Source organism: Sesamum indicum, linkage group LG7, assembly GCF_026168435.1.
Source record: "Sesamum indicum cultivar Baizhima isolate 11 linkage group LG7, ASM2616843v1, whole genome shotgun sequence".
Lineage (NCBI taxonomy): Eukaryota > Viridiplantae > Streptophyta > Magnoliopsida > Lamiales > Pedaliaceae > Sesamum > Sesamum indicum.
In genome coordinates, this window is record NC_142663.1 from 15,484,643 (window position 1) to 15,499,236 (window position 14,594).

At 30.7% G+C, this 14,594-nt stretch overlaps 1 protein-coding gene across 1 annotated transcript; it reads right to left on the reverse strand.

Annotated features, from left to right (window-relative positions):
- Positions 1–10,664: 10,664 nt before the first annotated feature.
- On the reverse strand, positions 10,665–13,741 carry LOC105167094 (Homeodomain-like superfamily protein). The gene is made up of 2 exons (XM_011086668.3): positions 12,620–13,741; positions 10,665–11,508 (listed from the first exon to the last, which is right to left on the reverse strand). Exons 1-2 carry the CDS (start codon positions 13,595–13,597, stop codon positions 10,795–10,797), a joined length of 1,692 nt encoding a protein of 563 aa, XP_011084970.1. The 5' UTR covers positions 13,598–13,741; the 3' UTR covers positions 10,665–10,794.
- Between the last annotated feature and the right edge of the window lie 853 nt (positions 13,742–14,594).

Below are 14,594 nucleotides of genomic sequence, written 5' to 3' on the forward strand. Positions count from 1 at the left end.
CTTCAGATCTTTATTTATCAGATCATCATCATTATCTTTTACAACACGGATTTTTTAATTATAAAAAAATAAAATGCAAAATATTGCAAGAATTTAATTACACTGACCATAATATAATTTATGCATGATTAAATTATATATCACTAGTCCCTCATCTCTCAAATATGCTGCACTGATCGGGCATAAGATACAAGGTGAATTACATTGATATTCGTTGAGGTTAATTAGGTTCAAATACACAAATAATTTCTATTTTTTGTAAAATTATAAATACATTTCCTGAGTAGTGTTCATATAATATTTTTAAGGGGGTATTTGTGCAAGTTTTTGCCTATTAATAGGGTACGCGTAGTTATAATTGCACCTACTACCTCAAGAACGTATTTATAGTTTTGCTAAGAATAGATGGTGTTTGTGTAATATAATATACCCTAAAATCTAAATTACAACGGATATTAAGGAGCCAAATTAACATAAAACCAAATCCCTTCATCAATATTTTGTCAAATATCTTACATCAATATTTTGTGATAAGTAATAATAAAGACTTTTTTTTTTTTTTGTTTATAATAAACTACAACTTATTCTATAACTTGATAAACATTTACTCTATTTATGAATTCCAAACTCAAAACTTAGAATTTTTACACTAACCTCAACTTACCACAAAACCAGTAGGCAGTAAATCTATTTCCTTTTTTTAAAAAAATAAATAAAAAGCTTTAATTATAGAAGACATGATTTGGGTCCGTATTTTTCTTTAATTTGATAAAAAAAATTGTTAATTATAGAATAATATCTATTAGAGATAAAAATTATTTATAATAATATCTTAATACTTGTTGTAAAACCTGTATGTTAAATATTTATTTCATAAATGGCTGGCATTAAGATTCGAATCAAAGACCTCTGTTTAGCCTAACTCTAATACCATATTAATTAAACAACCACAACATTGAAAAGTTTAAATTATTAGAGAAAATAATTATCTAATATTAAAATTTTAACAAACCCTTATATAGAAAGTAAACTAAAATTCATCTGTCTGCGATTTTTTTTTAATCGCAAATTAGGTCTGACCAAATCAAATCCATTATGTAGTAAATGTGATATACTTGTCATGTGATTGATTACTCTTCTTTAATTATATACTAATGATACAATAATTATATTAAATTTGATAAATTTAAATTTAACCAAATTCCATATGTGTAAGAATTTCCCCATCCATGGGTGGCAACTAGTACTAAAAAAACCTATATAAATAAAGGTTGGTTCAATTTATTTAGGTGCGGGACTTTAATGTGATTAAGGAATATCCGAATAAAGCTTGGGAAGTAATTGGCAAGAGAATATTACTATTTAAAACAAATAATTCCTCACTTTATTATATCACTAGAAAATATTGAAATCCTTTCCATGAAAAGGGTGGACTAAAATCAAACAAGGACACTGGTGTCCTCAGTGCATTATGATTCTTCTTTGCAAAAACAAATAAAATAAAAATAAAAAAGAGAGGCACACAGATAATTAATTAGAGTACTGCAATTTTTTTTTTTAAAAAAAAGGAGAAAAGTGCAAGCAACCCCCTTGTGATATCGCAAATGAGCAAATTACCCCCTTATGAAAAAATAAATAGCGATTTACCTCCCTATATTTTTTAAAATACAACAATTTACCCCCCTATGATTTTTAAAATGAAGCAATCTACCTCCCTATATAAGGAGGTAAATTGCTTCATTTTAAAAAGTATAGGGAGGTAAATTGCTATATTTTTTTCATAGGAGGGTAATGTGTTCATTTTTAATATCACAGGGGGATAAATTGCTATTCACCCATTAGAGTCGACTATAATTATATAATAAATTCTAATATTAACAGTCATACCCAATTAGCATATTAATTTCACAATTTAATAATTATTATTAAAATAAACTAATATTTATAAATAGGTGGAATTTGAACCCACATATGATCTCAAATAAAGTAGTGCAACTAAGAACATAGGCTACACATCATTAATTGCTACTTGACAAAGCAATAATTGCTAAATGTTGAAAACGCTTTATTCTTATATTATTTTAAAAGATAAATAAAGGGCCCTAATCCTAAATGGAAGGGAAGATCCATTGTTGAGAAATCAAAATCAAAAGCAAAAAGCTATTTCAATTGCTTCCCTTCCACTTTATAATTTTTCAACCCAAAGATGAATATGATTGCCATATAAATATCCTCCTCTTTTTGTGGTGCGCTTCTCCACATACCTTTTTAATATTAATATATTAAATTGTTGTGTGAAATCAATATATTTTTAATATAACTATATATAAATAAATATATTTCTCCCGCAATGATTATTTTAAAATTTTAATAAATTGAATTGGACATCAACTCGACCAATACATCAATATAACAATAGATCATAAATTACGATAAACTCAGTTATAGTGAGTAGAGACGAATTCACGATCGTTCATTTATTGATGGGACTTCTGCTTCAACTATTAAATTAAAACTTGATTGGAATGTGGTTGGGTCAAAGCATTTCATTGATTTGTCAAATGTGGAATTCTCACTTTTGTGTTACGATAATAAAAATAAATCAGTTGCAGAATCTGAACATCTCATAATTAACATCCACTACTATCGATTACCAATCCCTATCACTGAAACCGTGTTTTATTACACTTTTAGATCCTTTTTTTTTTTAATGTATTTTATTACTTTTGGATAATTTATTAAACATGTAAAAGAAATAGAAATAACAACAGTTCGATCAATAATGTCTTAATTTAGTGTTGTAGGTTGATGTTTCATGAATAAATTTGATAATATGAATTCAAATCCCATCAATATATGAATATTTGTCTTATTTTGTGTGAGTTATTATAATTTATTTATTATTTTTAATTTATATTGATGCAGTGCTCAATTTATCGAGATATTTATTTAATCATTATATAATTACCACAGTAGGGGAAAAAAAAAAAAAAACAGCCGCTCCGACGCTCAACTCAACTGGAATTTGAAAGAAATATGTGTGCTCAAAATTCTAGTTCCTAATTATTTCAATTTTACTGGTTAAAATTGAAATTTTATAAACAAATATAAGACTATAAGTTCGAATTTTATGAGATATATAGATATTTATTTTATTTTATATCAATTTACTGTGACTTACAATTTCATTATTCTTTATATTTTGATCATTATTAAAAATTATATTAAAGAATTGATTTTCTTGAAATATTGAAGTAAAAATTATTTATATACACAAATAGATAATTATCTATAGAAGGCACTTTAGTCAGTGATTTTGAATATCTAATGTAGTTTACTCGAAGGCATGGGGAACTGAAAGTGGCCCTTTTAGGTTAAGGGAAAGGGCCATACACCAAATATGAAGTAGAAGTTAATTATCATCGAATTATATTTATAAGGGTGAAAATATAATTTTTTTTATAAATATTAATGTACGAAGATATATAAGGATGGTTTGGTAAAAAAACTAAAAATTATTTGACATGTAATAAGTCAATTAGAAAAAAAAAATATGAATTTTCATTCAAACTTTTTTGCTAATATCTGCAAATTCAGTAAATTTTGACAAACGAAGGTATCTATTTATTAGATAAAAACAAACATCAAGAATACTAAAAATATAATTTTTTAAATTATAGAGATTGCATGTAATTGTACCATATTTCAGGAGATGACAATATAATTATCCAAAAAAAAAAACAACACACACAATGTTAAATCAGATAAGAGAAAAAGTCTAAATACACTGAGTTTGTTTGAAAATATTTTTTCAAATAAATTTCTAAATATAAAAAGTCATTTGAAAAATATTGAATGTTTAATGGCTAATAATAAAAGAATTATTGCATTTTACAAAGTGAAAATTAGTGTAAAATCAAATATGTAATATTAATGTCAAATTTTCTTTAGGTGGACTTTCATTTTAAAAGTGCTCTCAAACATGAGCGTATTACTTGGTAACATGATTAGTCAATTTGGGCCCAGCCCAAAAGGTTTTTCCCTTAACCTTTCGGCCGAAACGGGACTCCACCATAAAGGCCCATGTAAATGGACCAATCCAATTGGACCTTTTCTTGATGCAACTATTCACATGTGCTCATATACACTCTACCAAGAAAATATTTCTACCACAAATTGGTTGAAAAACGAAATTTTGAATTTAAAATAAAAAAATACTTTCAAGAGATAAAAACACTAAATCTGATAAATTAAAGTTTTCATCCATGAAAAATAACACTACTTTTTACTGTCCAAACTTTAGCTTAGAATAGATATTAATTTACAACAATATCTCGATTTATTTGAAAAGTGATATTAAAATAATTATTGTAACCGTACAATTAAATGATAGTAATATACGGCATAATATCATAATAAGATTAAGGAAATAAATAAATATTATATGTTGAAAATAATAAATACTTAGAAAGTTATTTCCAAGAAATTTATATATATTGTAATTTTTGAGAACCAACCAAAGTGGAGAAGCCAAAGTTTGTGATAGTTGAAGTAAAAAGAGCCGACCACAAGAATCAGGGTGATTGCACCGAAACATGTAATATGGGGCTTTAGCCATTTATACAATTATGGGCAGACATCAAAAGCTTAAATTGGTGATGGTGATTGGAATTTCATGGCATCTGATTTTCTCTTGATATGACTTTTGACTCACTACCTCTCCTCATTAACTTTTTAATTCAAATCGAGTTGTTTGGATTTAAATTAATTATATGTTAAATATTATATATCATTTTCTGCATGATTGATGGATTGAAAGTAATCAATCACATGATAAATGTATTATAATAATTTGAAATTGATATTATTTTTTGTGGTAGTCCCAAAATCAAATTGGATACAATATAGTTTAATGGGGGAATAAGGGGTGAAGAAGGGCAAAAGGGTGGGGCTCAAATGTCGTCAAATAGTACTAGCCGTTGGGACCTTTTTAATTGTATCCATGTGATTATTCAGGCTCCACTGCAGCATTGCCCCATCACCAAGCAATGGTTGACAATGAGGTGTTTGACTGAAATTAGGCTTACACAATATTAATATCAACTCTATTCTAATTAATTAAATAAAAGGAAATTAGTGTAAAATTGATTTGACTAACTTTTACTTTTGAGACAACCTACAAAATGTGTACTTGAGTTGATTGAGAATAGGGGGTAAGTAAATTGATTGATGATTGGTGGGATTTACAAGTTAAATATATTGTAAGAGAATCTTTCATTTTAAAAAAATAATAATTCACAAATTTTCTGTTTTATCTTCCACATTCTGCCCTCTGTTAGTGGTAAAAACTACCTTTTTTTAAAATAATTTTTCATTTTAGCTATTTTTTTCCCCTCTTTTTCTTGCTTCATATAATTATGCTTCAAAATTATTTATTTTTATCACAATTATTTCTTATATGATTAATTTTCTCCTACAAAAAAAATAAAAAATAATATTTAATTATTTATATTTTTTAAAATATATTATTTCACATACATGGAATGTGTTGTAAACAACTAGTTCTAACATCTACTCCATATATGGTGACCCGACCATCTATGTTGCAAAATAAAACTAAAGTCGGTCTATTTTAAATTGAAATCGTGCAAGACATTAATTAGGGTAGGTTCCCACATTTTGGTACTAGACATCTCAACCACTTTGTTAAAATTAATAATTGATAGACCAAAGTTTGATGAACAAAGCATCATGTGAATATTTAAGGTCTATTTATTACAGCATATATAATTATTATTATTCCCATGTGATGGGGTCTACCTATTATTGTCAAGAATGTGATTGTTGTTAAATTTGTTTCACACCAAATCAAAAAACGTGAGGAAAAAAACACTATATCTCAAGTAGCTAGGTTGTTCGAATATGTGGACCATATTATAGGATATTAATATTCTTTTTCACCTATATGTTATAATTTTTTATAAATATAAATGCCCTCATGGACCTAGGTTTATTTTTATATTATACTAGTTATCGAAATGTGCGGTTCCCGTAAGCATATAAAAAAGTCTTGGTATAAGATGATAAGAAGAAAATAAATTTGTAATTATAATTATAAATTATAATAAATATGAAGAAGTAATGTGACAGAGAAATGTGGGGTAGTGGATAGTTAAGAGAAAAAAAATAATTATAAAATTATTAAAAAATATTAAAATTACTAATCTGACCGAATATTTTTAGAGAAAAGAAATGAAATGAATGGTAAATTGGGACAATCTAAAGTTGGTACGATTAAAGGGTTTTCTTTTATAATATTATTTATATTCATACTTTTTATCTTTTCAAAATTTTATATGCTACTTATATATGAATTTCAATTAAGTTCAAAGATCATTTTTTTCTGTAAAAAACGATTAAATTCAAGTAAATAAAAAATTCTCAGAACAAGCTTGAAATTTCACATAATCTTTTGTCAAAATCGAAAGAAGATATATATAAAATATAATAGAACTCAAGAGACGTAAGTATAATTTTGAATCTAATTATAATGAGTTTGTGTAAATTATGAAAAGGATATATTTACAATTTATTTTACACTTTTCCTTTTTTTTTTTAATACTCTTTTTTGGGAACTATCAGTGATTAAATCATCAAAGGATTTTAATCAGAAATAGTGACGACAGCTACTGATAACCAAAAGATGAGAATGTGATCAAAACTCTTAATTATGTAAATAATTATATATATATATATAAAAGGTCCCCCACCCCTACCCCACCCCACCCCAACCATCATTATGTTGGCCTTTCTTTTTATGGTAGATTAGAAGGCCATAAAACTTACTTCTTTTCGATACTGGAACGTATAAATTAAATGAAAGGCCACCTCGTCATAAAGATTATATCATAATAAAATTAAAATTATTATTTAATTATAATAAAAAGAGAATAAAAACCCTAAAAGAAGAGGGCGTACAATCTATTGATATCTACTACTCTATGATTACAGGGTCAACATATTTTTCATGTGCCCACAAACTCATATATATATATATATATATATTAGCATTATTAAAAATAAAAAGAAAGGGGTATGAATTGTGGGGATGGGAGCAAGACCATCATCATTAACACAAATTATTATTTTAATTAAGTAAATTATTAGCTATATATAATATATATTGAAGTAATAATTAACAATAATATATAATAATAGGGAATTTTTAAGAATTAGGAAAAGGCGACCAAACACTAGTAAACCTTCTCTCCATATGTCTGCTTTCTTATGGAAAAAGCCACTTCACGTCCTATATTCCTTTTTTTTTTTTTCCTCATATTCAAATGATGCAATCATATATATGAAATACATAAATGATTATATGTAGCTATATTAATTAAAATATTTAAGTAAGAATGAAAGTTTTGTAAGTATATATGTTAATAATATGGAGTGTGGGCGGGTATACGTAGCTCCAAAATACTTTTAATTAATTATGTAATACATATAAAAGAAATGATGTGTATATATATCCACTAATACTAATATTGTTTTCATGATAATAAATGCAAAAAGTTGAATTAAGAGAGGATGATGAAAACGAATAAATATTTGATGAATATCACTGTAGATTAATGAAAGCATTATATATATATATATAGGGCCAAAAGTTTTGTTGATAAAGCCATTATCGTGGGTTCGTCTTGCACACACACACACACACTGAGAGGTGTGTTTACAGCAACTGAAGGAGGAGTCCAAAGGGATCGCATTGATCCCCAAACTCATCATCATCAATTCAATAATATGAATGGTTGTGGATCATGCTATCCCTTTGGATTCATCCTTTTTGGTAGCTTTTTAATTCTATCAACATCATCCATTCATCTGCAAAGTCTTCATCTTACAACAAGTAAGAACATCATGCCACTCCTAATTAACTCTCTCTCTGTGTTTGTGTGTGTGTCTCCATGATTCAGTACAAGTTCAAAGATATATGAGTACATTTAAGCACAAGTAGCCCACCAAGAATGCATGTTTGGATGGGGGGAAAACAATTTAAGGCAGATTTTAAATTCTCAAAATGATTTTCTGGGTTTCTTCTTTCTTTCTTCTTTAAAAAGAATGTGTGTGTGTGCGCGTTTGATTTTTGTTTTGCTAATTATTTATTAGAACTGGTAGCTGTTCAAACATATGCACACAATGACTGTGCACGTCGTATACTGGAGACAGTCTTGGATGTCGATCTCGTTCGATTTATAACCAGTGGGATTAATGGAACAGTACTGCTCTCCATCCCATCACTTTGCACTTTACTTTTAATCCATATATATATATATATATTCAGGCCTGCGTATTTTAATGATAAACAGCTTGATGTTTTTTACAATTTCTGCACAGATATGGGGATGTGTATATTTGCCATTTTTGACAGCACAAGGAGGAGCAAACTGCAACTATTTCTTGAACACCAAACTCATCTATACGTTCAATGCACCTATTGAAATCATCTTTTCAATTTCTTTCGTCAGCCCGCAGTTGCAATATCCACAAGTACTTACTGGGATTGTATCAAATGATTGCAACTCTCCCTAAGTTGCCTTCAATTTACCATAGTAGGCTGAAATTGTGTTTTGTTCTTGTCGCAATAATGAGATTGTTCTTCTTAATTTCGTAAATTCTGGCATCTATACCTTGAGCGAATCTCTCTTCCAAATCCAAGGAAACTTCTCTTGCCATTTTAGTGTGTGCAGCTGTTCTCTGCAAATCCTTGGTAAGTGCATTGGTTAGCCATGCCAGAACAATAGCTGCCAGGACTGATAATCTTATGAGCTCACCTGTGGTTGCTTGATAGACCTATCAATAAATCCTGCTTTATTTTGGGATCGGAGGGCATTCAAAAAGGTCTTCCTCCATATAAACTACTTTTCTCCATTCTCACTTAGAGGTCCCGGATGATCTGAGGGATGAAGATAATAGCTTGATTTTGGATCAAGAAAGGTGTTTGATTCTTTCTTATTTTTATCTCCCATAATAGGATGAGATGGCTAACAGTATACTTCAACTCGCTCTTGATACCATGACCAAGAAGAGTTATTATTTTATTTCTAACTCATCGAATTTTATATACACACAATGAGTATATATATACATATGGGCAGTAAAAAAAACAAGAAAAGGAATCAATTACATTCAGTAATAATATTTTTAATCTTAAAATAAAGAAAACAAATATATGATTTTAAAATATTTGATTCTCCAAATCCAAATCTCAATAGTTAAGGCAGATTTTTACCAATAAACTATGTTCAAAAACCTCAAAATCGCACTTGTTCGAAAACATTTAACTCTTCTACTCCTGCTGCTCTGATCATGAATGATAGCTTATCAACAGCATGAAGTGAGTGCGTTGGACCAGCCTAATTATAATTACATATGTATTTCAAATTTCTAGCTGGTTGTTTTCATTGTAATTTTACTATTAAAAAAAATCTTACAAAATATTTAACTTAAAGTAATCAAATTATTGTTCATGTCAATTGAATGTTGAACGAGATTAAGTTAGTTGGTAAAAGTCAACATGTTTAAATTTGAATTTGATTATTATATGTATTAGAGTTAATCACCCCAAAAAGATTGCAAGCGAGGAGTAATTTTTAAATCAGACTTGTTACATCAATAACTATTCTACATTAATGTGCATTACGGACATGGTATAATAAAATAAAATCTAATAATTTTATTTTATAAATTTCATATTACAATAATATAAACATACGGTCAATGAGGCCTAATTCAATTGGCAAAGCTGAGGCTCTATGATCTTAAAAATCATGGGTTCGAACCCCACCCTATGCGCGGGATGTTTTGTCTACTGAATAGTAGGTGTTGTATCTACTGTAATAGTAAGTGTTGATTAAATTTTGTTTATTTGATATTATTGACAGAGTATGATTGTATATCCAACAAGAATAATTGTAATTAATTTATTTCAATTAATAATAATTTATCGCTCTTATTTAAAAAAAAAATAATATAAACATACAAATGTAAGTGAATAACAATTGATTGTAGATATATAGATATCTGTATTGTAGAAAAAACTTCATATAAGTTATAATGTTGGATGTAAGTTAATGTAATTCTTAAACTATGATACTACTAAGGAAAAAGTAAAAGGAAAAATGAGCATAAGCTTAAAAAGCAATAAATTTGAAGATAGTAAGAGAAAACATTGAGGTTATATATTTTATTTTTATTTATAATATATTTTAAAATATAAAACTTAATTATTATATGCATGTAAGAATAATTAGTTATAAATTATAAAAAAGAGATATTATAGACACCAAGTGATGATTTTAGCATTGCTGCGAAAATGGTGTGTCACGACAGTTAGTATATACAAATAGAATGGAGATTCCAAAATGCGCTGGACATGCGACCAGCCATGTTTTGCTATGTTTTTTACTTTATGGGTACCATGTCCATACGTGTCGATAATTTCTGTTCTTTTTGTTCAATTCTAAATATGTTGGTAAATGTTATATCCAACACACATGGGATATTACATGGGATTATTTGCCCGATGAATCACAGGGTTCAACTGTCGTACCAGTCTCCCTTCAGTTGGGAAAGAGTAAAGCGCTGGTCAGCAATTCAGCTTTTGAGGTTTTGAAAACAAACCAAAAACAAATGCCTTTATTTCCCTACCTGAAGATTGATTGCTTCAAATGGGAGAATTCCAGTTATAGATTTTACGAATGTAATACTAATAAAACCAAAAGGAGAGATTTAGCAGAGTTCATCTTCATCTTCATCCTCGTTGCTACGACTAATGGTGTCATCGTCATCAAGGTTATCATTTGTGCTGGCCTGTAGGCTTCGAAGCTGATGGATAGCATCTTGTGCATCCAAAACCAGAGCATCTTTGGCAACTTTCACAGAATTCACTTTCAAATCAGTGGACTTTTTGTCCTGAATGCATTTAGCATTCCTTAATGATTCTGCCTTTCTCTTGGCATCCCTGCAATGTAGCTGATCTATGTATTTCTCATGCAAAGCCTTGTTTTTTATCTGCTTCAAAACTGGGGGACTTGCAAAATCTTCCGTTTGTGAGCTATTTAATCTCGACGTCTCTCTGCATCTTGTAAGAACGCCAGATCCTTTGTTAGGCACTGGTGAGGTAAGTAATGTAGCCCCTTGAAAATTGAGTGAAGACGAATCCATTGTTGGCTCAAGAACGGCAAACAAATCTGTTTCATAGTCTTGATTTTCATTTTGTTGCTTTTGCAATAGTTGTCTTACGGTCTTCTGTGCTAGAAGCGTCTTCCTCCTGGTAGACCTAAGCCTTTTAGTTTTCACCTCAGCAGGACTAAGCAACTTACTAGCAGAGAAGGAGAGGGGTGATAAGTTCTTTTTTGCCCTTGAACGTGTTCGAGGCTGAGATGGGGTTAAGAGATCGGATTGAATTCTGTCAAAACATTCCTCAGCAGATTTTCCAGGCACCTGCAGCTCTGAATAACAATGTCAAATGAAGGTTGAACTTTGAAGACTCAGCAAGGAAAATGTTCTAACATCCCAAAAACGTGACAAATGGCTGCCTCAGTGGCTGAAACAATTTTATTCTGGAGCTTCACCATCCAGAAAATATGTAGAGAATGCAAGTACTGTTAGTCTAAATGGCAAAATAGCTAGCTTATATGCCATGACCCCCTAAGAGCTGATGAAGGTTACAAGTATAAGCCAAATACACCGCCCAGAATTGATTATCAAATTTCACTTGCTGAGTGAGTAGAGTGTGCAACTTACAAACGGTGGACCTTGCATGATGGAAGGGCACCAAGCAGCATATTACAACTAATTCAAGCCCTCACGAAGACACCTATTATCCATAATTAGCAGTGTCCAGCCTACAAATTTGAATAAGGAAAAGCAAAAAATTTGCTTCTCCTATTATAGAATTCTGATTTGTTAGGCTTTGTTGCATATATATTAACTTCTGGCCTTCCTCTCAACATTGAAATCATTTCTAGAGCAGCATAAAAAGGGGGGTTACAAGTTTCACATTTTCCAAAGGGAGGAGACTGCATAAGCATATCCAGAAAGAATACTTTGATAATGAAATTCATGTTCGACTCTTCTTAATAAAAACTAAATCAACACAAAAAGTATAGCTTAGGTGTAACACTGGCTGGGATTCAGTAAAACCTTTGAGCATTTGCAATGAAGGCACATTGCTCTTAATGCTAAAAGGAACTTGTGATTCACTACCAGAAATAAAACTTGTGCAAACCAGGAAGTCGAACTTACAGTAATATATGCACCATGATATAATGCATGATAGTGCTCCATGCAAAGGTGGAGTCAGCAGAAAGTTGGAGCAGCTAAACATCATTCATATCATTATCCTTTGAACAGATTTGAAATTCTAGTCCAGCATAAAGTTTTACATCATTTCTAATTTAAGATGCTAACCTACGTCCTTCTTTTAACATTCTCAATATCACTAAGACAGCCTAATCTCTTCTCGCATATATGAGTATGATGGAAAAGCAAAGGACAAAGAAATAGAAACATGTGTAACAAGAATTATAACAACTTTTTAAAGGCACATTACCATCTTAGCAACTTTCTTCCAAAAATGAGGTGTGGGCTTTGCCGTGAAATAGGCTCTTTGCAGGGCCAGTTCTTGCTCTTTGGTCCATCCCTGAACAATTTCACACTCTTCCTCGACTTGATATCTTTTCCTCTTCTCACAAATGTGCCTCTTTCTTTCACAATTTTTGTTAATATGCCGACATTCAGGCGACACATTGCCAGCTTCCTCAACCTGCTGGAAGATTTTTATTCGACTAGAGCAACGAGTAAACCTCTTCTCAATGTTCTCCGGGCTCTGCTTACAAGAACCAATACCAACTTTAGCCTTCCCTTCTTTGGGTAAAACCCTTACTCCCTCTTCAGAATCCTTCCCAGAACCCGACTCATTGCCCCGATTATATACAAATTTATTTCCGCGAATGAAACTTCTGGTCACCCTTCTCTCTATCACATATTCCTTCTGCAAATGCAGGACTTCTTCAGCTTTACTAACATTGGCTCTGCCATCCAATCTTCCAGACCTTTTGGCGCCAGGTTTCGCTGAACTTTCTAACCCAGTAACTTTTCTATCTCCATTCTTTGAAACTCCATCGCACTTATGAAGCTGACTATTTGCAGATTTAAGACCACAAACCAAACTCCTTCTCATCGCCTTCTCCATTACACATTGTTTCTGCAAATCCGGGCTGCTCAAGTTGGCTCGGCTGTCCAATCTTGCAGACCTCCTAGACCCTTCGATAGGTTTCCTCAAACTTTTCGACTCGCTCCCATTTCGCTTTCCCTTCCGCGAAATTCCATCCCCCTCTTTCTGGTTTTTGGCAAATGAGGAGACGATAGGTGTAGAGAAGAAATCAGGAGCCCGGAATCTTCTCGGGGCAGGCACTGGAGTCCCTGGATTTTCGAAGCCCGCTTGATTTTTGTGAAGAAATCTGGGGGATCTTCTAAGAGCATTGATGGGTTTATGTTCTTCATTGTTTCCGCATTTTCTGTCACGCATTTCCTCAAACAGATGTTCTGCTTGACGAAAAAAGAACGCAGCAAGGCGACGGGGGGAAGATGTGTTTATTCGAACTTCATTTTGTTGGAGGGACTTCCTCTACACTAAAGGCCCGAGGCTCAATAAAGTTGCCCGCTTATGTTTAGCCCACTATTGCAAGTCCAAATGGCCGAATGCAGCAAATATATCGGCCCATATCAACCACCAACCCACAATTTCACCAAGAACATTAAAAAACAATTACCTTATGAAATATAATTATTTATTTTTAAAAATAAACTGAGATGGAGCTTATAAGACGTACGAAATGATATTTTTATAATTAAGTTGAAAGAAATTATTAAAATTTTTAAAATACATTAAAAGCTCACTTTTTTTAAAAGAAAAAAAGCAAGTCCTAACATTTGAAATTTGGAGCTTATGTGCTGTTTTTTCTTTTTTAATGAAATCAAATCAAATACTTTTTGTAATATTTTATAAGCTTTCAAATATTTTGTAAGATGTTGTAAATCGAACACCCTCATAATTTGTTGAGGGTTGTTTTGCAATCATGTTTGTATTATAGTATTTATGTCATATATTGTTCTTTTACACGAACGCAATTGTCTTCGAACTGGCAACCTGGGCTTATCACTCAAATTGTCAATGATTTTGTTATATTGGGTTGTATTTTACAAGAGACAAATCTTCATCTTCAACTCAGATTTATGTTTTGTTCCTTAATTTTTGCTAATGAAATATGTTTATTACCAACACACACACACACACATTGTCCTTTCACAATGTGGTTTTCTGTCTTGGCTGCAATATTTCTTGATGGACATCTAACCACTCTTTCTTGCTTCCATTAATTGGAAGCCACTGTAAGATCTTACATACAATCCAACAAGCAAATAATAATATAAACATAGAATAGTAAGATCCAGTTGAGTTGTCAGTTCTTTTTTAACCATACATTTGGAAAACAATTGTATTTACAACTCCTAATCTACAATTC